General features: G+C 62.3%; 3 protein-coding genes and 1 long non-coding RNA gene across 6 annotated transcripts; 1 reads left to right on the top strand and 3 right to left on the bottom strand.

The window, feature by feature from the left end:
• On the bottom strand, nucleotides 1-6,940 carry MCRIP1 (MAPK regulated corepressor interacting protein 1). Of its 2 annotated transcripts, none has more exons than XM_023244314.2 (5): nucleotides 6,860-6,940; nucleotides 1,957-2,012; nucleotides 1,745-1,863; nucleotides 1,124-1,225; nucleotides 1-914 (listed from the first exon to the last, which is right to left on the bottom strand). In XM_023244314.2, exons 2-5 carry the CDS (start codon nucleotides 1,962-1,964, stop codon nucleotides 850-852), a joined length of 294 nt encoding a protein of 97 aa, XP_023100082.1. In that variant the 5' UTR covers nucleotides 1,965-2,012; nucleotides 6,860-6,940; the 3' UTR covers nucleotides 1-849. The 2 variants fall into 2 exon arrangements, with proteins under 2 accessions (XP_023100082.1, XP_023100083.1); XM_023244315.2 differs by lacking the exon at nucleotides 6,860-6,940 and adding an exon at nucleotides 6,658-6,799.
• Nucleotides 6,941-6,987: 47 nt separating this feature from the next.
• Nucleotides 6,988-11,327, top strand: LOC102899728. 2 transcript variants are annotated; one of them, XR_002149453.2, is made up of 3 exons: nucleotides 6,988-7,022; nucleotides 10,589-10,756; nucleotides 11,060-11,327. It is a non-coding gene; the product is annotated as an uncharacterized LOC102899728 (long non-coding RNA). The 2 variants fall into 2 exon arrangements; XR_441955.4 differs by lacking the exon at nucleotides 6,988-7,022 and adding an exon at nucleotides 9,729-10,380.
• PPP1R27 (protein phosphatase 1 regulatory subunit 27) lies at nucleotides 7,314-8,549 on the bottom strand. Its single transcript, XM_003997272.5, has 3 exons — nucleotides 8,216-8,549; nucleotides 7,980-8,130; nucleotides 7,314-7,659 (listed from the first exon to the last, which is right to left on the bottom strand). Exons 1-3 carry the CDS (start codon nucleotides 8,403-8,405, stop codon nucleotides 7,536-7,538), a joined length of 465 nt encoding a protein of 154 aa, XP_003997321.1. The 5' UTR covers nucleotides 8,406-8,549; the 3' UTR covers nucleotides 7,314-7,535.
• Nucleotides 11,328-12,454: 1,127 nt separating the features above from the next.
• P4HB (prolyl 4-hydroxylase subunit beta) lies at nucleotides 12,455-22,014 on the bottom strand. The gene is made up of 11 exons (XM_023244316.2): nucleotides 21,804-22,014; nucleotides 20,697-20,903; nucleotides 19,146-19,279; nucleotides 18,871-19,008; nucleotides 15,626-15,730; nucleotides 15,316-15,441; nucleotides 14,934-15,134; nucleotides 14,486-14,606; nucleotides 14,191-14,372; nucleotides 13,989-14,075; nucleotides 12,455-13,352 (listed from the first exon to the last, which is right to left on the bottom strand). The coding sequence occupies exons 1-11, from the start codon at nucleotides 21,952-21,954 to the stop codon at nucleotides 13,272-13,274; spliced, it is 1,533 nt and encodes a 510-aa protein (XP_023100084.1). The 5' UTR covers nucleotides 21,955-22,014; the 3' UTR covers nucleotides 12,455-13,271.
• Nucleotides 22,015-23,443: the final 1,429 nt, after the last annotated feature.

Raw genomic sequence — 23,443 nt, forward strand, 5'->3', positions numbered from 1 at the left:
TCCAGCGCCACCCGCCTTTATTCACTGGTCCTTGGGCTTCAGTCACAGACACTTGGCTTTTGGAGAGCACAGGAAGAAAGGGGGGCCCTGGTGACCGTCCCAGCACACAGCACAGGGCCAAGGCCAGCCTCATACCCCTGCCCAAGGGGGCTGCTGTGGCCACAGGGCCACAGGCAACAAGGGGCTAGGCCTGGTAGCCCAGGACCCCTTCTGAGCGGGTGCTCGCAACATCCCAGGCCCAGAGGGCTGGTGCCAACCCGAAGCTGATGCAGGGAAGGACAGGGCCAGTCTGGACAGTGGGGTGAAGAATTAGATGCTCCCCAACGTGTCCAGGCCAGAGAAGCAGCAGGAGTTGGTAGGGAATACAACAGGTATGGAAGGGCCACCCTTGTCCTGCCTCCTGGCCACTTCAGGGCCAAGGCCAGCCCAGTACCACCAGCCTGGGAGATGGCACAGGCCCCCCAGGTCTCCCTCATGACCTTGGAAGTGGCCGGGGGGCAGGGGGTGGGGGCAATGGTGACGGGAGGTGGAGGGGAGTCAGAGCCGAGGCCCTGGGGTGGGGGCAGGCAGCTCCGAGGAGACAACTACAGGGAGAGCGGGGGCTGGCAGGGCCCAGACCCGCCCAGGGGCAGGGGGAGCTCGAGACCCCCTAGGAGGAAAGGAGGGGGCTCGGGGAGGAAGGGCAGGCCTTGGCCACCAATCGTGCCCCTCCCGGTCCTGGGGTTGACAGCCCCCTGGGCACACGGCCCCTCCCCCTCCCAGGAACTGAGCCCACAGGAGACCAACATCAGGTGGCACCCGGGTCTCCCAGAGGCAGGGGGGTGGGGGGGTGGGGAGGGGACACCGGCTTCAGGACTTCTTGGCGTCAGGCGTGCTCCGGCGCTTCAGGTCACCCAGGTCGATGGGCTTGAAGGCTGTCAGGGGACGGGGCGGTCAACGGTGGCACAGACGGAGACCGGGCCCGGGACCCCCATCCCGTACCTGCCTCTGGAAGCCCTGGGCTCGGACCCGTGCTGCCAAACCGCGTCGCGAGTAGGCAGCCTTCTTGCCCTCCGCCCTCCACCCTCCGCGGCGTGGGGCCCCTGGCCGGGCCCCTCCCTCCCGGGTCGTCTTCCCCACTCACTCTTCAGACTGGGGTTGGGGACCTTCTCCACGTACTCCTCCACCAGGCCCCGCTCGCTGCCCGACATCTGGCTCCGCAGGTCTCGCTCCACTCCCTGCCAGGCTGCGGAGGGCAGGGAGGACGTCAGATCCCCCAGCGTGGCCGGGCGGTGGCAGGCGGAGCCCACGCACCCTCAGCGCCCTCGCCCCTTCCCAGCCCTCAGAGCTCCGCCCCTCGTCTGTAGGGGGCTGCGGTCACAGAGACACGCGACACGCGGGACCCAACACGCGGGACCCGGCAGCTCTCCTCCAGGAGGCTCTGGGCCTCTCCCGCCTCCTGGCACACTCATCACGCACACGCTCATATGCCCCGGCCACACTTCTGGACACCCCTGGGTCCTCCTGGGGTGCACCGTCTGCCCGTCTTCCACAATGGTTCCCTGTCCTCAAGTAAACCTGGCCCGCTCCAAATGGAGCCTGTCCTAGGAGCTGCCCGCCTCCCACTACAAGGACCGGGTCTCCTCACCAGACAAGTCCCCAGTGACCCCAGCTGCCGGGCCCCTGAAGGCCAGGGGAGAGCCCGTATCCCGGAATGGCAAGAGGGGGGTTCTGGAGAGTTCCCGGCTGGCGGTGCCCCGCGTACCTTCGTAAATGAAGCGCACATTCTCCTCATGGGCCGGGGTGAAGATCTCGCTGCTGCTGGGGGGAGAGCGGGGGCTACTGTTCCTCTTGCCGTTGTAGACGACTCTGGAGACGGGGGAACTGGGGGGGCCCAGCACGTGAGGAAGGGCTGGGGGCAGAGTGGGGCCCACCCCCTGACCCCTGGGCAAGGCCGCTCCACAACCCGAGACCCACCTGGTCATCGCGGGGGTGTCTGGTCCTCACGCTCCGCTGCCGGGTCCCCTCGGCCTCTAGAAGAGAAGCCCAGACCCCAGAGGTGGGACAGAGTCGCGCCTCCTCCCTCAAGCTGCCCACCGGGGTCCCTCAAGGCTGGGGCGCAGCCCCAGTGTGGGCAGAGTCAAGCACGTGGAGGCTGGGGGCCAGCAGCCGGCACCTGCGCTCAGAGCAGCCTCGGTTCTGGGCAGATCCCGGCGCCTGGGCCCCCGCTACCCAGGGAGCCCCTTCCCCCGCAGTCAGGCAGCTTGGGAAGGCGCCGGCAGCAGAGCCCAGATGCCCCCTTTCCAGAGTCCCGGGACACCTGTCAGGGAAGCGTGGGCCTGCGGGAAAGGGCTGCCATCATCCCAGTGAACCCCACCTCCGCCCTCACTGCCTGCGGGGCCCGGGGGCTGTCTCCACTGAGCCTGGTTCCCTGTCTGCGGGGCCATGCTTCCTCAGTGAGGAGCCGAGCAGAGCCGGAGCTTCCTGGTCCCAGAGGCCGGGGCGCGAGTGAACTGGGGCCCTGGACACAGAACCCAACGGGGAAGGAGGGCCGGGGTAAAGGTGCGAGCCTGGAAGCAGCAGCTGGGCCTGACCGAGGGACCGAGACCCTGGGGTGCCGCCTGCTTTCGGCCATAGCCCCGGGCGGGGGTTACTCTCAGGCTCACTCTAAAACCAGCCAGCTGGACAGGGTTCCCTCTCTGGTGGACGACACAGCACAGGGTGAGGACGCTGCCTACTGCCCACACGGGGTCGGTCCCAGGCCTGGCCTCGGGACAGGACAAGCCTAGGTGCCAGGGGCGGACGGAGGGGGCCCTGAACGCAAGAGCCCCCGCCCCTGCGGCCCCAGCGTGCAGCTACAGGCCTTCCCAGAGGGCTGGAGCGGCGGGACGCTGTGGACACCCGCTCTCCGGTTCGCTCGCCGTCTCACCAACGATCAGGCATTTGAACACCCGCACAGCTGAACGCAAGCCCAGGCGGCAGAGCAAGAACAACAGAAAAAAGCACAGAACCAGCTTCCTGGAGGGTGCGTGCAACCCCGTGCCCCTCCCTCACAAAGTGACGTCTTCTTTCTTGGACTCAGGGGTCTCCCTGCCCTGGTCCTGTCTCCCAGGCGCCGGCCCCTGGAACACCAGAGCAAAGAGGGAGCCCTCTCGGGCCTAAGGGTGCGCTGGTCGAGCCGGGGGGCTATCGGCAGTGGGACACGGCGGGGAAGCTCCGGTCCTGCCACAGGATGGCCCCCCGCCTCAGCCAGGCCCCCCTCTCCTCCTGTACTTTGCTCTCCTCAACCCCGGAGGCCACTGCTCAGGGCACCTGCCTTCCCAGCCTCACCCGCCCCAATTCGGGCCTCTCCCCGCACGGCAGCCTCTGCCTCTTCTGGCCACAGCCTCTGGGGGCCACCCAGCCTTTGTGGGCACTGTGGCGTCATCTCAGGGCCGCCTACTCACCCTCTCGGGCTAACTCAGGTGCTCACCCCCTCCTGGCTCCGGTCGCCCTGCCTGCAGGCACGTGCCTAATGGGGTTCTCTGGACACCTCACCAGCTCCCCTGTCCCTGCAGACCTAAGGCCAAACCCGGGTTGGGCCCAGAGCAGCTGGCCCGCAGGGCTGTGCCTGAGACCAGAGCCCTGGACCCACCAAGCACTCGGTCCCCACACCAGGGACCCGGCCCCACTGCCTGCTGGGCTTCCTGACCAAACCAGGAGCAGGATGAGGTCACATCAGTTCCCTGTCCCAGGGCTGTGCATCTGTCAGCAAAGGCCCGCCTGTACGGACATCCTACTTTAGCTAAGGAGGTTTCTGCTACTCTGGAAAGACAGGACTGGCCACACAGTCAGCAGGTTCTCACCCCCTGGGGACTTGAAGAACGAGGCTAATATAACATTTATGGGCGCCGCCTTCCGCCTCCTTCTGCAGCAGAAAATCACACCCCACCCAGCTGACTCTGCCACAGCCTAGGTCCTACCAACCCGTCTTCCCAGGAACATCTGGGTCCTCCCGCCCCCTCCAGAGCTCAGCTTCGGGCCCTGGGTCTTCACCACCAAGACCTTGTACTGCCCCCCCCCCTCCCCCGGGTCCTGCCACCCGGCAAGACTCGGGGACACTGAGAGACTTCTCCTGGAAAGAGACCAGGGGCCTGGTGCCTTCCTGGAGACAGAAAGGACAGTGACCCGCCACTCGCTCACCCTCATCACCTTTTCCCATCTGCAGCTGCCCCTCCTCCATCTACCACCCCCCACAACACGACAGCCAGCTGCACCATTATCCCCCACCCTTGTCCTAATTCCCCTCCCCAAATAATTCCCCACCCTGCACGCCCTGGGCCCTCTAAAGCCATCAAGCCCTCAATCTGGCCCCAGTCCGTTTCTTCAGGTGTCACCCATTGCTGGGCCCACCCCCATACACAGTATAAACAGAGCCGTCTCTGCCAGCTGCCATCACCACGGAGAACCACACGCAAATGCCCCCTTTGTGCGCCTTGACTCTTATCCAAGCCAACGGCAGGGCCCACGGCAGGGCCCAGAACCATTCTGTGGCTGGAGATCATCCACCCCCTGCTCTGCTGCCTCCAGGGAAATCCCTCCCTCTCTGGACCTCAGAGAACTCACTGAAGCCAAAGCAGCCCCCGAGATGGCTCGCCAGGGTCTCCCGCTTGACAGGGACCCCAGCACAACCATGTGGAGCTACCACCTCAAATGACACCTCTGTGGCTCCTCATCCAATAGGACCACAGACACGCCCTCAGACAGGACCGTCCTAGGAAGAGCGCGCTAACTGGGCACTTCTGGGAGCGGAAGGGCCACTGTTGACCACAAAGCACGACTGTGAACAGTGCTGGACACACCGAATGCAGAGCCAGCCACTCAGAGGAAGGCAGAGGCCCAGGAAAGTCCAGCATATGTGAAGAGGCTGCGGTACCGCCAGCCACAGCAAGCACTTGCTACGGGCTGGTTACAGGCTTGCTGGGCACAGCAGCCCGGCACCCAGCAAGGCAGAGTCTGAACCCCAAGAAGCCCTAGCCTCTGAGCCTCCGGGGCAGCAGACAGGGCCAGGCCCGGACAGCTCAGCCGACCTGAGCCCTCCGGAGCCCACCACTGCCCTTGCCTGCACCCCTGCCAGGTCCCGGGACACCCCTGATGTCAATGTGGCTGTGCTCAGAGACAAGGAGGGAGTCTTCCAGATGGGTGAATTTTGTATCTTGCCCTTCCATGGGAACCAAGGACTTCAGAGACCTCCTAGGGGAAGGCAGGGCATTGGGAGGGGGGACCCGAAGCCCAGCCTCTGGCCACCCAGTCTCAAATTCTTCCCCACCCCCCCCCACAACCATATGCTTTAGGACAGGAAAGAAGATGCTACTCTGTTTTCCAGAAAAGTGACAATGAGTATTCCAGAATTAGAATCGGTGATGCAAATGGTGGGCATTCCTTTAGAATTTCCGATGTTAAATTTTTCTTAGATTCCGCTTTCCCATCACATCCTATGTCTTTGTGGTACTCAACAGTTTCAGCCACTAAGACTTCCAGAAATGATGTTACCCCAACAACAGCCAGAATACTGATGAACGCCACGTCCCAACAGGGGCTTTCCCTTGAAGACCCCTCAGGCCAAGCCCCCAGCACTGCCCCACCCCCACACCCTCTTTTCTGGCTGCTGCCAGCCGCTCCCATCCCCAGCAACAGACCAGTGCGAGCGTGTGCACCCCCCACCACGTGACCTGGAAACCTCAGCTCACCCCAAATCAAGCCCACGCCCCGCTTCCTCTCCTCCCCACTCCCACTCCTCTCTTAAAGCTCTCTACCCAGGGGGGCGCCTGGGGGGCGCAGTCGGTTAAGTGTCCGACTTCAGTCAGGTCACGATCTCACGGTCCGTGAGTTCGAGCCCCACGTCAGGCTCTGGGCTGATGGCTCAGAGCCTGGAGCCTGTTTCCGATTCTGTGTCTCCCTCTCTCTCTGCCCCTCCCCCATTCATGCTCTGTTTCTCTCTGTCCCAAAAATAAATAAACGTTGAAAAAAAAATTTTTTTTTTTTAAAAAACCTCTCTACCCAGGACTCTCTCACTGCTCACCACAGACACCTCAGGGCCTTTGCTCAAGGTGTACCCTCTGCCCAACACGATCTGACTCATCCTTGGGAGTCAGCTACAAGACAGCCTTTTCTTGGAAGTCTCCCTGGGGCTGGGCGGAGAATACAACTTTTGCACCTCCGTATCATCTGATGTTTATGACAGCCCGGTGGCCTTCGTGATTAGAAAGCCGACCCCACACGGCTTCCACCCCATCTCTGGAAGCTCCCTACGTGGTCAGGCCCTGCAACCCAGGGAGCTCCCCGAGGGCGGGGCATACGCAGGCCCGTCTTCCCCCGTTTCCACCCTGCACCTGGCACCGCACCACCTGGCCTGCGGAGGCCGGGGCTGTGGGAAAGGCTGGATAACGGAGGGCAGGGAAAACGGCGGGGGGCCTGGCCAGCTGCATTCCAAGAGCCAAGGAGCATCCTCAGGAATGCTCCCTTCGGAAAGGGGGGAAGGCAGGACATTTGTCAACCACCGCGGCGGCAGCTTCAGAGAATGGAAAGGGCGGGCCCATCGCTGCCCCTTCCGCGCCCGTCTCCCCCGGGGGGACCCAGGCGCCGCGTCCCGGGACAGGTGCGGACCGGCCCCGCCACGTCCCCACGCCCCCTCCTTACCGCACCGCCCGCGGCGGGATGCGCGCACCCCCCCCCCCCCAAGCAGGCCCAGGGACTCAGGCGCAGCGGACGGAGCGGGGCGCCCGGTCCCGGCCCTCCGCGACCCCGCCCGGGCCCTGCCCTCGCGAGCCGCCGAGCCAGGGCGGGTCCCGGCCGCGCCCGCCCCGCCCCGCCTCCGCCCCCGCCCCCGCTCCCGCCTCACCTCGCCCGCTCGGCCACCGCCGCCGCCGCCAGCTGGGGCCCGGCCGGAAGTGACGCCACCACCGCGCGCGCAGGCGCAGGCGCGGGGGGGCACGTGACCGGCGCGCGCGCCTGGGGGCGGGGGCGGGGCCGCTGGGGGCGGGGCCAGAGACCGGGGGACCGCGGTACGGGCGCCTCCGGTTTCGTTAGGTCCGGGGTCGGCGGGGTACCGGGGGGAGCGGGGGCTGCAGAGCCGAGGGGAGCGGAGCTGAGGGCTGGGGACGCTGGGGTTCTGGGAGTCGGGGGCCGGCGGGGTCAGAGACCTCAGACCCCGGAGCCCCGAGACGCTGGCTCCTTTCCCTGGCGCTGCCCCCTGCACCCCCACGCCTGGCTCTGGGATGGCAGGGCCCACTGACCACCGGAAGCGGGAAAACCGGGACGGCCCCGTGCCCAGTAATCAGGCTACCACCAGGGGCTGGGGAATGACGTTTATTGAAAAAGTAAAAAGTGTCACGATAAAAAAAAATTCACCTGGAGAAAAAGCCAGGCCAGAAGCGTGGGGGGTGGGGGTTGTGCCCAGGTACGGGCTCCTGGCCAGCTGCCGCCCCTACCGGTGGGGCAAGTCCTCTCGTACGTGGGGGAGGTGGGCACCCAACTTCTCTCCGGAGGGCCAGAGCCCATGGAGGGCAGGGCTGGGCTCAGTCCATCCGAGTCCCTTGGAAGAGCTCCACCAGGTCCTTGAAGTCTGGGTCGATGAGGTCTGAAGGCAGGTCTCCATCGTCGTTGGCTGCGTCTCTGTCTGCCCCCAGGGAGATGAGGTACCTGGGGTGCAAAGGTTGTGGTGGGGGGAAGGCGGCCTGCAGGATGTTCACCCCAACCCCGGGGTAGCAGGCTGGAGTCCTGGGGTGCACCTTTTTAAAAAAATGTTTCCAGGAAGGGTGAAGAGGAAGAAACTTTATCCTCCAGAAACAGTGGCTGACTTTTCCGGTTTGCTCTAGGGAAGGCAACAGGGTAGAAAGGAGATCCTAGAAGCTCTTAGGGCTCTTAGCTCTACTGCCAGGGCCGCCTTTCAGGAGACCACATCCTGGAGGCCACCTGAGGTCAGGGCATTTGGGATGAAGCCCCTGGCCTGGCCCTCTCACCTGGCTATGTCAGGGTACCCGTCGCTGCAGGCGATGTGCAGGGGCGTCCACCCAGTCTCGTCTCGCTGGTGAATGTCAGCTCCGTACTTGACCAGCAGCTTCACGCACTCCAGGTTTCCAGAGAGCACGGCTTCGTGCAGGGCGGCCAGGCCTGGGCAGGGCAGGGCGGGAGGGGTCAAAGCTGAGGTCTTCCCCCAACACCCCACAGACCCTCGGCTGGCCCCACAGGCACTCACCTGAGGGGTGGATGGTGTCCAGGGTGACTTTCCGAGCCCGGATAAAGCGCCCTACCTGCTCCAGGTCACCCTGGCGGATGTGGTCTAAGAACAGGACGTCGTTAGGGAAACGCACGCTGCGATCGGCCAGCATCCGCCGGCGCCGATGTCGTGGGCTGTATCGGGCGTAGCGGCTGGTCCTGCTGGGCATCCTGGGGGCTGTGGTGGGTCCACCTTGCGGGGACCCTACTGCTCGGGGGAGGGACGTGTCCGGCCCGGATCAGACAACGCATACAGGCTCTTCCTGCGCCACCGCTGCCCCGTGCTCTCCTGTGATGAGGCCACCTCCCTCTTATATAGGGCCCGCAGTGCTATATAAAGCTGCGCAGTCATGCTCACACCGGGAGGGGCTGAAACAGAGCAGCTCTGCCCTGCACACAGGATCATGTTTAGTGGCTCGTCTTTCAGCCCACCTGTCGCTCTGCCCCGGCCAAAGGGGTCAGATCCTCCCTGGCCACTGCTGTCTGCCCCACAGCTGGGCCTAGAAGGTGCCTTACAGAGGGCAGGAGAAGGCACTAGAAGGACAGGACCCATAAGGACGGCAAGCGGGTACCAAGGTCATGGAGAGGGCCCAGGCATCTCCCACAGTCCTGGAAACTCAGGGAAAAGGCCCGAGGTCTGATGGGGGTGGCTGCTCCCACCTCCTGAGAAGCAAGGGGCTGCCCACATCTGAGGAAGCACAGGGTCCTGACCATGCCAGCACAGGTCCAGCCCCACCCATGTGCCCCCCTGCCACCTGTCACCTTCCAGCTGGGCCTGCACCACCTTGCCCTCCCGCTGGAACCTTCCCAGGTTAGAATGTAAATAAATGCCTCTGCTTCCACTAGCCCATCCCACCCTGCCCACCAGGTAGCCCTCCCCACACCGCCCTCATTTCCTTCTAGCCCCGTGCCCTCCACCCCCATTTCCTCTGGCTCCAGGCTCCTGCCTCCAACTGCCGAGGACACACATGCTCACGCCTGAGGGAGCATTCAGTCTGCTCCCCTCGGAAGGGCCGTCACGGCCCGGGTGGCGTACGCACTCTGCCTGGTCCGGGCTTCCCTGTAAGAACGTAACCAGTGCAATGCGTCGAAGATGCCCGGCAGGCTGGGCCGGTGCTAGCAGTCCACCGCAGCAGCCTGTGTCCAGGGGTGGCCGAGACTTTGGTGGGGAGAAGAGCCAGTGGAAATGAGCCTTGCACACAGGAGCAGAGCTGGGCCAGGAGCTCACGGGGTCGGGGGGGCAGCGCCCGCAGCACGTGCTGTTGGCTAGCTGGGTGTGTTTGGGCTGCTGTAACAAAGTGCCAGACTGGGGGCTGAAACAAACTTTATTTCTGGGGCACCCGTGTGGTTCGGTCAGTTAAGCGGCCGACTTCGGCTCAGGTCACGATCTCACGGACACTGAGTTCGAGCCCCACATCTGGCTCTGTGCTGACAGCTCAGAGTCTGGAGCCTGCTTCGGATTCTGTGTCTCCCTCTGTTGCTCTGCTCTGTGTCACTCGGTCTCTCAAAAATAAACAAACATTGAAAAACAAAACAAAACTTTATTGCCTCATGGTTTTAGAGGTGGGAAGTCCAAGATGAAGGCGTCAGCAGGACTGGTTCCTTCTGAGGGAGAATCCAGGCCCCCTCCTGGCTGCTGGTGTCTGTCTTTGTTCCCTGGCTTGTAGAGACATCACCTCATCTCTGCCTTCATGTTCACACGGCCTTGCCCCTGTGTGTGCCTGTGTCCAAATTTATAAGGTCACCAGTCATTGGATTAGGGGCCGCCCTACTCCGGAATGACCTCGTCTTGTGTGACCACATCTATGACAACTGTATTTCCAAATTAGATCACATTCTGAGGTCCCGGGGGTTGGCACTTCAACTTAGGAATATTGGAGGATGCAGTTCAAGCCATGACATTGGCGAGAAGCCCCCGGGGAGTCTCTGGAGTCCTGAGTAAGGACAGAACCAAGGCTGACTGGCACTCTTCTTGGGGGTGGGGCCGGCCACCTGGTCACCAGCAGCCTTGCATCACCAGGCTGGTCTCCATCCAACAGAACCAAATCAACAAATGTATTTAACACCCTCTAGGTGCAAAGCCTTGGGGCCAAATGCTGTGGAGAAATGGGGCACCGCCTAAGACAGACTCCCTGCCCTGACAAGGTTTTTCTCGGCCGGTCTCAGAGCCCCTACCTGCTGGCCGGGCCTGGCCACCATGGAACCCTCCTCCCCGGCCAGGCCCTGCAGGGCCCCCAATCCAGGGGTGGTGCCTGGGGTTCCTGAGCTCCAGGGCTCAGAGGACGGTGCTGGGTGATCTTAACTCCTAGTCACCTGGGAGGAGTCAGTATACTTTCTTCTGGCGTGTTTACAGGAGAAAACTTTCCTTTGATGTGAAGATGGCCTGTTCTGGTGTCGTGGAAAGTTCTGTCTGCCCTTCCTGCTCAGGGGATCAAATGAAAGAAGGCTTTATGAAGCTGCCACCCAGGCCTTCCCGAGAGTGGCCAGGCCTTGGGCTGGAGACAGGCCCCGTCCTATCGAGGTGAGCTGAGAGCTTGGGGGTTTTGGCTTTTGGGTTTCAGCTTGGGCCAGAGAAGGGACTGGTGCCCAAAGCGCCCCCCCCCCATTCACAACAGACTCCCCTGAAAGGTATTTACCCCCCCCATTCACAACAGACTCCCCTGAAAGATATCTACCCCCCCCATTCACAACAGACTCCCCTGAAAGGTATTTACCCCCCCATTCACAACAGACTCCCCTGAAAGGTATTTACCCCCCCCCCATTCACAACAGACTCCCCTGAAAGGTATTTAATGTGCTTTTAATTCTTATCTGGGCACTGGAGCCGTCCTCTAAACCGTGGGCCTGGCCTGAAGCGTCTCACTTTGGAACCTTTTGTCAGAAGCTGGCTGTGAGCATCTCACCTAAGAATGTTGGTTGGCAAACCCTAACTACCTGTAACCACATCAGAACCACACCTGTATTCATGTGGCTTTCTTCCTGATGCCCGTGTGAACCCGCGATCTGGCTTATACGATGTTAGGTTTCTACCTTCTAGAGGAATAAAGCAAACCAAAACATTTAATGCAAAAAGCCCACTTTGAAAAGTCCGAGGAGCGCGACTAGTGGTGCTTTTTATCCAGCAGAAAACAGGAGCCAGAGAGCCCATTGGGAGACTGGGTGCAGGGCCCACTGTACAGCCTGTCCCTGCCGGCAGGCTCTGAGGCCTGAGGACCTGGGGGGGCAGGCGGGGGAGGGGTGTCTGGTGCACCAGGGCAGTAACTTCCTGCCACCTGGAGAGAGAAGTGGAGGAGGGCAGGGGAGAGGAAGAGAGGGAGATTGGGACGCCGGGGCTGCTAAGCCTTAACTGACCACCCTGAGCGTGCAAAGTTGCCTGCTAATCCAGCAGCCCCGCCAGGTTTTGGACTCCACCCTCACAGCCTCCCAGCAAATCCAGGCCCTGGAATGTGCTAATCAGCTGCCTCTGCAAAAGGGGAAAGGTATGGGTGATTCACCGCTGCTCCCAGGAGCACATGACACTGTGCTCCCGCCCGGTCCCAGCTCTCCACGCGGAGGGGCCTGGCTCTGGCGCAGTTGGGTCCACAGGGTCACCCACACCGGTCGCTGGGGCAGGGAGCACAGGATCGGACCCCGCCTCCCCCTCCCCCGTGGCAGCCTCACTCTGTGCCGGGTTTCCTCCTCTGGAGGCTGGAGGCCGTGCGCCCCCTGGGGGAGCAGCTCCCATTTCGGAGGGCAGGGCCGCCGTCCTCCCACTGAAGCTGAACGGCGCCAGCTCACCTTTCCGCGGCCAAGCGTCTCGTTGTGCCAGCAGGACGGAGGCACCCCGCACCTGAACCCGGGAGCGGACCAGCTGGAGAGCCGCCGGCACAGGCCACCCGAGACTGGAGAACGGGGGCAGGAAGCCCAGCTATGGGCAACGCTCAGCGCGGGCTACTGAGCTGGGGAGGCAGCACAGGGGTCCGGTCGGCGCTGCCCAGAGCGCTCGCACCGGGGGCTCCCTGCCCGCTGGCTGGCTGTGGACCGTTCGCCTGGGGTGGGGGGGGGTGGGGGGCGGGAGCAGCGCCTCCACCTGGTGACCTGCAGGCGGTCACCACCTCGGGCCGACGACCCAAGAGACTCCTGTGGCTCCCGTGTTGGCGCCACGTGCCAAGAAAGGCCCTGGCGAGAGGCCCCACCCGAGCCCAGGCCCCGGAGGGACCGTAGAGCAGAGACAACGAGAGGTAGTAAAATTTCAATTTTATTTGGCCAATGTGTTCAATTCCAATATTGTGGTAGAAATGCCTGAAAGCTGTCAACGTTTGGTTCGGCTCAAGCACTCCTGACCGTTTCCCAGCCTGGAAATGGGAGGTTCTGCCTGGCACGGGCCTCAAGTTACCCTGGAAGTCACAGAACGGGGGGCCTGGCTCGGGAAGGATGGGGGGCTGCCCGGGGCTCGGCCGGCACCCACCACCCCTCCAGGCACAAAAGGCCCCCCGCCTTCCCCACCGTGCCAAAGCGTCCATTTAACCAAACACTGGGAGAACCACGCTCAGCCATGGCAACACCGGCATGTGGAGAGTGGCTGTCCAGGCTGGCCGGGCCCCTCCCCGAGCAGGGGACAGGAGTCTCCGGGGAGCCACGGCCAGAGTGGAACAGACACCCTGACGTCCAAAAATGTCTAAAAATCCCACCGATGGCATGTTCAAAAGTGACAGTATAAACCTAACAGGAAGGAGGCTTCACCTGCCCGAGATTCCAAGACATTTTAACGAGCACTTTGGACAAAACCATGTACGAAAAAGTACATCACGATTTAAAAAAAAATGGCCCAGAAGATGGGCTGGCCTGGAGATAAATCCCTTTCCAAAGATTGAAAAGCAAAGGGTGATGGGTTTCGATTTACACATGTGTTAGAATGAAGTGTTGCTTCAGAAAGTTCCCTGCATTTCCGATGGACATTCCCTCCTTCCGGGGAGGGGCCCCAGCTTCCGGAGGCCGCGCCGCTGGGTGTGCGGCCATGAGGTGCCGTGTCTGGGCGCCAGGGTCTGGCCTCCGTGTCACAGTTCATCCTTCACAGCTTTCTGATCGTCATCTTCCTCCAGGTCAGGCTCTTCCGCCTCTTCCAGATCTTCTAGGTCCTGGGGTGCAGCAGGAAGAGGGAGGGAAGCAAGCACACGGGTCAGGAGGGACCAGGAAGGACGGGGCGGGGCTTCGGTCAGCCAGACACTGGCCGGCCCTTTGGGCAGAAGCAGCCAACTGTCGGCTCGCAGAGCTTCTGCCCACAAAACGGTGCAAGGGGAGCCCGGGACCCCAGCCTCCAGGGTTTGTGCGGCCGCCGACAACCCACCGACCATACCCCACTGAACTGACCACTGCCCTGGCCCCCGCCCCCACACCACCCTGCCCTCTGGCCTGAGCACAGACCGGCCTCCACTCTCCCCAGCCGCCCACGGCTGCACGGACAGGCCCAAGCTGGTGTCCGGCAGGACGCCTCAGCCAGCGGCCGGGGAGGAGCGTCCGGGTCCAGCGCAGTAGGGAGCCTCACGGGACGAGTAAGTCTCTTAAGCAAATGTCAGCATTTAAAGGCCCCTCTCGGGCGCTCCGGACTGCGTGTTCATCAGGGAGGATGGCTCTGCGGGGCCCGGTGAGGGCTTCCCGGCAGCCCCCCAGCCCGGGTCCCCGTGCCTGCCTCAAGTGGCGCCCACGGAAGCCTGTCCCACGGACTACAGGGTGTGACCTAGAGGCTGGCCGGGCGGAACCAACGTGCCACTTACATCGTCGTCTCCGGCCCCGTCCTGCCCACCGCTCTCCAAGAATTTCTTAAAACCGTCTAGTGTCCGCTCCCCGTTGTAATCAATGACCTGGGGGGGGGGGGGGGGCGGGGAGAGAGGGGGAGCGAGAATGTGAATCAGGGAGCCAGTCCCGCGCTCCCCGGCCCTGCCCCCCTCCTCCCCCAGCCCCCCGCCGGAGGCGCACCGCTCTGTCGGCGCCGGCTGGGAAGAACTTCAGTGTGGGGAAGCTGTGCACTTTCACGGCCTCCACCTCGTTAGCCGTCGAATCCATCTTGGCGATGACGACGTTTTCATGGTCCTTGTACGTCTCTCCCAGCTTGTCCCAGATGGGGGCCAACTGTTTGCAGTGCCCACACCACGGGGCATCTGGAAGAGAGCAGCGGAGTCCCCCCCTTGGGCCGAGGAGCCGCTTTCTGCCCACCCCCGGCCCGCTGGCCCTCGTGGGGGACACGCGCACGAGCGGAAGAGGCTCCACTTACAGAATTCCACGAAGACGTTCTTTTTCTCGTCAAAAGCAACTTCTTCGAAGTTTTTCCCGACCAGCACTTTGACGGGCTGCTTGTCCCAGTCTTCGGGCAGCTCCTGGCTCATCAGGTGGGGCTGGAGGGCAGGCAGAGCAGGGTCAGGGATGGCTCGAGACCCCACTGGCCCCCAGAACCCCCACCCCGGCCCGAGACACACAGGGACCAGAGCTGCTCACGGAGCCTCGGGAGAGGGCCGAGCCCACGGGGTCGGGGCCGCTCTGGGCTCCCCAAGCAGTGGGACCACCGCGTCTCTCCCCAAGCATCTTCGTGCCATCTGGGGCCCCGTCCACAGGAGTCCACGCTCAGCTCGGACACCTTCCAGATGCAGCCGCAGGGAGCCCGGGACCCCAAAGGCCGAGAGGCCGGCGCGGGCCGGCTCCACCTCGGGATGTGGCTCCCCCACCTTGATCTTGCCCTCCAGGAAGCGGTGGCAGAACTCTTCAATCTTCGCCGCCGTCAGCTCGTCCGACTCCGGCTTGTACTTGGTCATCTCCTCCTCCAGGGTGATGAGGCGCACGGCGGGGCACTCCTCCTTCTTGAGGCCGAAGAACTCCAGGATCCGCTGGTTGTCCGTGTGGTCGCTGTCGATGAAGATGAACAGAATCTAGGGGAGAAGCGGCAGGTGAGGCGGGGGGCCGCAGGCAGCTTCCGCTCCCCTGCCTGGCTGCTTCCCGCCACGCACACTGCGCAGACTCGCACCGCCACGGCCTGGCCCTCCCAGAGGGACCCGGGAGCCGCAGAGAGCCCCGGGCCACCCTGCAGCCTGAGTCACTTGAGCCGCTCACCTTCCCCTTGAAGTGCTCGGCGGCCTTCTTGAAGTTGCTCAGTTTGCTCTCATAGTCAGACACGCTCTTGGGCAGGAATAGCAGGATGTGAGTCTTGATTTCACCTCCGAAAATCTTCGGGGCTGTCTGCGTTGTAAACAGAGGTTACTGGGTCTGAGCCACGAACTAAGCCATTTACACAGAACATTCTCTCAATGGCTGCAATGCCACCGCTGCAACGATCTGTACGTGGGGGTTCCCGGGGTCGGGACCCCACGACCCTCCCACACCGCCCCGCCCTCAGGGCGCAGGACCCACAGGAGAGCCGCACCTGCTCAGTGAACTCGATGACCAGCGGCAGCTGGTTGTGCTTGATGAAGTCCAACAGCTTGTCTTTGGTGATGTCCCCCTCGAAGTTGTTCCGGCCTTCATCAAACTGTGGGCACAGAGAGGGCTGCGAGAACCTCGGTCCTCCCAAAGCCTCCCATGCCGCCCCCCGCCCCCAGAGCCCAGGTTCGGCCCGGCACAGCAACCCGGAGTTGCGATAGCAGAAGCCACATGCCTCTGTCCACCGAACAGAGCCGGATGAGGGCTGCAGACAGCAGCCTCTTCCGGGCACTGAGCCACAGCGACACCAAGGGGAGAGTGTGGGGCCCTTCCAGGACAGCTGCAATTTCGTGCTCTTGCTCAGAACGCGCGTTCTCCCGAGTGTGCTATGCCCTCAGAGCAGAGTGACAAGGGACGTCCTGACAGACTGACATCAGCCAGGTCTGCCCTCCACAAGGTGGAGGCTAGAAACCAGCAGAACCCTAACACGCTCACCACTCAAATGCAGTTGTCTGGGAAAAACTAACTTTCACAAGACCTTCTGATTACACGTGACTGTTACTTAGATGGACGAGTTCTTATTTAAGTAGGCTCCATGCCCAATGTGGGGCTTGAACACACAACCCTGAGATCAAGAGTCACTCACTCTACCGACGGAGCCAGCCAGACACCCTAGACGGTTAGGATCTTAGGAACATTTCTCGGTTCTGATTCCTGACCTGGTGAAAATCAACAGATAGAATCCACAGCAATAGAATCTCTTTGGGATCCCCAGTAATATCTAAGAGTTTCAGAGGTCCTGAGGCCCCGAAGCTGGAAGGCTGTTGCTATAGACCAGAGAGGCCCACGGGCAGCCGTGCAGCGAAGCTGCAGCCCTGGCTCTGGGTGGAGCACAGAGACCACTCCCAGCACAAAAACGATGCTGCGTCTACGCCTGTTCACACGAGCATCTCATCCTTCCCTCTGAACTCTCGAATGAGTCCCACAGAGAGAAACTACTCACCTTTTCTTCCCAGTCATTTCCAGTTACACTTCCCCAAAGGAACTTCCAGAAAAGCAGGTGGCCACTCCCTGCTCCCGCCAACATCACATTACAGCCTGACCTTCATTCAGCTCGACTATGACACCGGCTGCTAAAGTTAGACCAGATCGAGGGCCAGGTGCCAGGGGCCACGAGCATAGCACCCCCAGGAAAAGCTGAAGCCTGCTCTCTCTTCCCCAAACCCAAAGAAAAGAGGGGAAAGGGGATGAAAAGCCAAGGCCAGGGGGCCCGGCTCCACCAGGCATGCTCCTGAGCCCCTACCAGGGGCACACAAGCCCCCACTGCTCCAGAACCGTACCGCCAGCCCCTCCGAGCAGTGAGCGGTGTGCCCAGTTTCATGCCCAGAGGCCCAAAGAACAGAGTTGCCGCACGCACCTGTCTTGAGACACAATCTTTTTAGTAATGGGGTCACGTCACACTACAGTCCCTCTCTGCTTCAGTAAAAAGCACACAACCAGCCTTCATTCAGCCAGGGACAGTAGTGAAGCCCAGCCCCGTCAGGCCACAACGACAAACGTCCCCAAAAGGCGCAACGCTGCAGGCAGCGGAGGACAGGCCTGGCCCGACACCTACTCCTACCCCTCAGTTTCAGGAAAGAAAAGCAAAGTAACCACCAGGACGAATAAAGACACAGAATAGCTCTCAAACCAGAAGTCCAACTGCCAGTGACCCATGACCCAAGCCGCCATCCGAGCCCCCATCCTTCCCAGCAAGTGGCCTGCCCTGTCCCACTAGGGAGGTGCCTGACTCAGTGAGGCTGCCCACAGCGGCCCCTGGACAGACCCAACACGCTGCAAGAAATGGGATCCAACAACCTAGAGGAAAGGGAACAAGAAAGACTGAGGAAACGAGCACGATGGAGAAAACGGGGGCCGGCCCAGCAGCGCCGGGAGGGGCCGGACTTGAGCCTCCTCCTTCTCGTCCGTACGACGGTCTGTGACTGCAGCTGGGACCCATACTGACCCACGCGGCACAAAGTCCCCGGGGTCCTGCCAGGCCTCTGCTCGAGGCTGCCCCCCAACTGGCACCAGACCCAAGGGGTCACGTCACCAGGCCGCGCCCGGTGCCCAAGACAACGGGGAGCCGAGGCCGGAGGACGCGTGAGAAATGGCGCTCTGGATTTTCAGGAGGTAGGAAAGCACGGTGTGGACGCGGGATGGCACATGGGTCTCGGCGGTCTGAGACACCCTCCCCCTCCGTCAGCCTCAACCTCAGGACCCAGGACTCTGGCCACCCACAGAGGCCCATCCCACCCAGTCCCACCCAGGCCCCCCATGGGGGCCTCATAGCCCCTCCGTTCCCTTGCAGGGGGCGGGCGCTACAAGGATCTGGAATTGTTTTGAGGAAAGCAAGACGACAGAAACACTGGAGTGGCAAGGACGCTGGAACAGAGCCACCCGGAGCCACCTTGGTGTCCCCAGTCGACGGAAGCACAGCCACCTTGGCGTCCCCAGTCCTCAGAAGTACAGCCGGGAGACACCCTCACCCCTCCCTACCAGCCCCTGGCAAGGTGCCAGACGCGGCAGTTTCTACACAAGGTTACCTGTCTGCAGTCCCTCGGCCCAGATGCCCTACACGTGGGGCGCACACGCACAATGGCCTTAGACCAGAAGCCGGCGACCTTTCTGACCACAGGGTTTCCTGCTTTGCTGGAGTTCCAAACCCGCCCTCTTCCCACCAGGACAAAACAGGAGCGAAAGGCCCGATCCTCATCCCCGAAGACACGCCTCCTGCCCCCTGCCCCTCTCTCCTGATTTCTGCCCTCCTCTGCCTGCCACCCGCACGGCCTCCATTTCCAGGGATCAAAAAGTTGAGCAAACAGGAGTGTCGGCCGCACGGCACCATCAACGTAACTGATGCCTCATACTAAGAATCACGTGCTTAGAAGAGGTTAAGGCGGCAGACCTTCCCGAATATTTTGCCATTTTCTTTTTTCGGAAACACTAAACACTCCAGAGCAGCTCTGCCTTCATCAAACACGCCCCTGGAGCTGCCACTCGAGCCGGAACAACGGGCCCACAGCGCAAAGTCTGAAGGCCACTGTCTGAGTGGCTCCTATGGTCTGACGTTGCCAACAGGCCCCCGATAAGTCCAGCCGGCGGTCCAGCGCCGCCCGGGCAAGGTTCTCAGGGGCTGGAAGTGATAAGGAAAGCAGCCCCCCCGCGGTGTCTCCATGCCCTGGGCGGGGCTGCTGGAGGGCCACTTACCTTCTTGAAGAGCACAACCCCATCCTTGTCCAGCTGGTATTTGGAGAACACGTCGCTGTTGGACGTGATCCCAAAAGGTATGTCATCGATGGCCTCCGCTGCCAGCAGGAACTGCTTGGCAAAGTCCGACTCCACATCCTACAGAGAAGCAGCAGAGGTGGCCACTCACCCAAGCACCGAGGGTCCCGCCCGGGGCCGCCAGCAGGACAGACAGGCAGTACCCAGACCACAGGGAACCTTTCCCCGACGACGGGGCGCAGTGCCGAAGCCTCTACCTTGAAGAAGCCGATGACGGTCACTTCGCTGGACTCCAGCAAGGCCTCCGCGGCGGCCCTGTCGGGCAGCGTGCTGGCGGCGGGGCCGGTGCGTTTCTTCAGCCAGTTCACGATGTCCTCGGCTTCTCTGCCAGCTGCACCCAAATACAGGCGGGTTCCGCTGAAAACCAGGGCCCACCCTCCCTGCCCGTTCTCTGAGCTCTCTGCCAAGACCGGGGCTCAACACTCTCCTTCCAGAAGAGGAACCTTGTCTACGCGCCTGTGCAAATCCTAGCGCTAAGAACACTATTCTGTCTCTTGAGAAACCGGGACTGGGTGTGAAGCAGGGGAGACGCAGCGGCTGCCCCCAGGGTAGCAGAATCACGCCGCCACCCCCTCCTCTAAGCCCTCTGCACTTTCTAAATCCCTTGACGCTTAAATTCATCAAACACACACTTTCCCCCAGTGGCCTCACTCTAGGCTCCGTCATAATTAAAGATGTGATGGAATTCAAAAAAAAATAAAATAAAAAAAGGCTGCTTGGTAAATCAGCTCGACCCCCGCCTTCCCCGAGCTCTAGCTGGCCTGGGACATGCGGGCCGCTCAGGGGTCCCTGTCCTCGGCCTGGCCCTCCCACACGCCTCCCAGACCAGCAAAATGAGAGCGATCAGGCTCCCGCACGCCACCCAGAGCTGACAAACCGAAAAGGTAGAAGCCTGCTCCTCCTAGGACTGAGGCCAAGGAGGGCCTTCCTCCCCTCAAAGCATCTGGCCACCTGGCCCGGCACGAGGAGGGTGCGAGGCTCCCGCTTAGAAGGATTCTCCTAAGTGGCAACGAGATGCTGACTCATCAGTTCCAGGTGGAGTTAGGAGCAGCTGTCTCCTTCACCAAATCTAAGCGCGAGCAATGGGACCGTGGGAACTCTGCACTTCCTGTCCTGAGAGCGAACCCAGGCGAACGTGTGAACAACAAAACAGCAGCCTAGTAAGAACACCAGAGCCGCAGACGTCAGAATCAACGAGGCTGCTCGAGAGCATTCTGACAGAAGAGCCACAGAACCGGTTCTGTGGACAAAAGTCTCTCCTCTTGTCCCGGGACCTACCAGGCTACAAAGGGGCCCAGGCCCCAGGAGGCAGCCTGAGGGGCCAGGCCTTGCACTTGAGCTCTGCCAGGACAGGTGAGTGACGCCAGCCTGTCACCCAGTGGCTCTCAGCCTCAGCCCTTGCCCTGGGCACTTGGCTTGGCACACCGGACAGTCCCAAATCGCTACACCTGTTGCTCCAAGTGGGCCCGAGGGCCCCAGCCTTCCTCCTCTCGCTGGTCAACCTTAGGACAAGCCTCAGCTTGCCACCCGCCCCGGAAAGATGTCCCTCTCTACCTGACGCACTCTTCGGGGATGGGAGCACTTTCCTCACGAGAGCGTCAGAGGCTGACCTCGACTGAGAACCCAGTCCGAGACCAGGTTCCCCGCCTGGCCTCCGAAAGCGGGCCTCCCCACCTCTCAGGTCTCTCCCAAAGGCTGCAGGCACACCCCTGTCTGCAGGGAAGAGGAGGGCGGTGCGGCAACCACACCTGTGTACTCTCTGGGGGCAGCGGTGTCTCCGTTCTTGAAGAACTTGATTGTAGGGTAGCCACGCACACCATACTGCTGAGCCAGATCGGACTCCTCGGTGGCATCTACCTTTGCCAGTCTGATCTCCGAGCCTTCCGCCTTCAGCCTGCCAGCTGCTTTGGCATACTCGGGGGCCAGAGCCTTGCAGTGGCCACACCATGGCGCATCTGGAGAAGAAACGGATGCTGGAAAGCAGCGTCGACCAAGTGCCCCCGCTTCCCCCACCTTCTCCTGGCACTTCCTTCCATAAAAATCTTATCTACTCACCAAGATAACCCCCCTGAACCCACAGGGCTGAGCTGATAGCTTGACGCTCTTGGGCAATATTGGTACAGAGGCCACGAACGACAAACCGACACCAGACCCCAAGCTGCTTGGCACGGGACAAACGATGGGTGACTTCCCATCATCTGCAGGCAGTGAGGACGGTCACGTCTCTGGGATCTCCCAGAAAAGTCAAGAAGCCAGCGCCTCGGCACCTGTACGCTCAGCAAGACCTAGTCGTGAATGTGCAACGCACACCTGTGCACACCTGCCCCAGGACTCCCACTTAAAAGTGACTCTTTGCCAGCTCAGGTTAGCAGCTCTGGCGGGCTGGAGCTTTCCACCCCAGGTAGTGCTTACACACTTATAAACACAGACGGCGGTGCTGAGTCTGGGTGACAGCACTGCTAAAGCGAGCGGTATGGGGTTGAAGGTGGGGCGCTCTGGGATCAGTCCTGGGGGGCGGTCAGGGGGCTGGACCCCGGCGTGCTCCTCTGTATTGGTGGCAGCTCACACAAGGCTAACGGAGGGCCCCTGCCATGTGGACGTAAGGCACAAAGCATGTCCTGGCTGTCGGCCTGCGGCCAGCCTTGGGACCCGGCTCAAGCAGGAGGGATGCCCCCAGGACGTGGGCAGCGCGGAGACGCCGACAGCAGCTCTGCGCGCCGCACCAGCCCGGGACCGCGCCTCCTGAGGGGGGGCTGGATGCTGACAGCCCCGGAGACCCCCGTCCGTCCCGCCGGCCCCCCCCCCCGCGTCCCCGCCCCGCCACGGCGAGGCCCGGCCAGGCCGGCGGCACTCACAGAACTCCACCAGCAGGTACTTGTGGGCCGCCAGCGCCTCCTCGAAGTTGCCCTTGTGCAGCACCAGGACGTGGTCCTCCTCCTCCGGAGCGGCGGCGCCCGCGCGCGTCAGCACGGCCAGGGCCAGGCAGAGCAGAACGCGGCGCAGCATGTCGGCAGCGGGCGCGGCGCTTCGGTTGGCGCCGCCGGGACAGCGAGGCCACGAGAGCGCGCGCCGGCCGCCCCGCCCCTATAAGCCCGGCCGCCGCCGCGCGCGCGCCCGCCTGCGCCCACTCTCGATTGGCTGGCGGGCTCCGGGGCCCACCTCCAAAGCGTTCGCATTGGCTGTCCGTTCTGGCCCACGACCCCGGATTCGAAATCGCCATGGGGGCTTCCCTCGCCCTCGCCCGAGATTGGCCGAGGAGCTCGCGCTCGCACTCTACCCGGTTTTTTCATTGGCTCCCCATGGAGAACTTTCTCTCCCTCGACTTGTGACTGGTGGCTTTCTCCTACACCTTCCGCGGGTCTGGAATGGCTGCTACCTTTGGAGGCCAGGATCTGCGGCTCCTGATTGGCCAAGAGATACGCGCACGCCCGCGCGATCCGTCGTCAAACGTGGCAGTGGGGCGGAGCTCCCGAGTGAAGGGCGGAGCTGCGTCTGCGCCTCTGAAACCCTTCGTGTTGCATTCTGATTGGACGGCTTGTCCTTAACTGACACCGCCCCCCCAGCTCTGCGAGTCGGAAGGTGAGCCTACGCAACTTCCGGTGCGCGTGAGGGTCGGGCGGTGCGTGCCGCGAGCCCAGCACCGCGGGGCTGGCGGGGCCGGCGGGGCCGGCGGGGCTCGGCCGTCCCGGGCGGTGCCGGCGGCGGGTCGGGGCGCGGAGGCGGCGCGCAGGTGGCGCGGGGGACGCCGAGGCCGAACGTGATACGGCCGGAAGGCCGGCGAGGAGGCTCACCAGAACGGGTGCAGGAAGAGGGAGGTTGGGCTGCTGCAGCTGAGGGTCCAAAAGCGGGGGACTCGGGGTCCCGGGGGAGGCCGACTCGGGGGGCCGCGCACCTGCCTCCCCGCCGGCTGCCGATTCCTGCTGGCTGTCTGCGAGCCATCCCGGGCCCCCGGGCGCTGCCCTCCGCGGCGGTGACCACCTGCCACCGAGGCGACGGGAACTCCCGTAACTTTTTTATGTTCAGATGTTGCGTTGGTATTTTGTATACGTTGGGCTAAATTAAAATGTTTGACTAGCTTCTAGAAATTTTAAAATATCGGTTGTGGCTCCCACCCTATTTTTGCTGGACGGCGCTGCTCTAGACTGATCCGCCGTCCCTTTCCGTCACTGCTCAAAGCCTCTGCCACCACGTCTGCCTTTCCCTGGCAGCCCGCCCCACCCCCACCCCTGGAACAGACCGTTTGTCTCCAGGAAACCTTCCTCTTCATTTGTATTCGCTTCCTCTGTTGCGAAACGCCACCACCAGTAGCTTTGAGACTTCTCATCAATTTAATAACATGGCAGGAAGAAGAGAAACACGCCCACGTTAAATGTACACGTTGGCTGTAATAACATCCTCATTTCAGAAATGGTAAGACAGAAAAAAAACATGCTTTCGTGCTTTTGAGAGTTCACATTTGTCGAGTGGTTGCTTTTGGAGGGGAGGGCATGTGTTC

The sequence above is a fragment of the Felis catus genome, chromosome E1 (assembly GCF_018350175.1).
Source record: "Felis catus isolate Fca126 chromosome E1, F.catus_Fca126_mat1.0, whole genome shotgun sequence".
Taxonomy (NCBI): Eukaryota; Metazoa; Chordata; class Mammalia; order Carnivora; family Felidae; genus Felis; species Felis catus.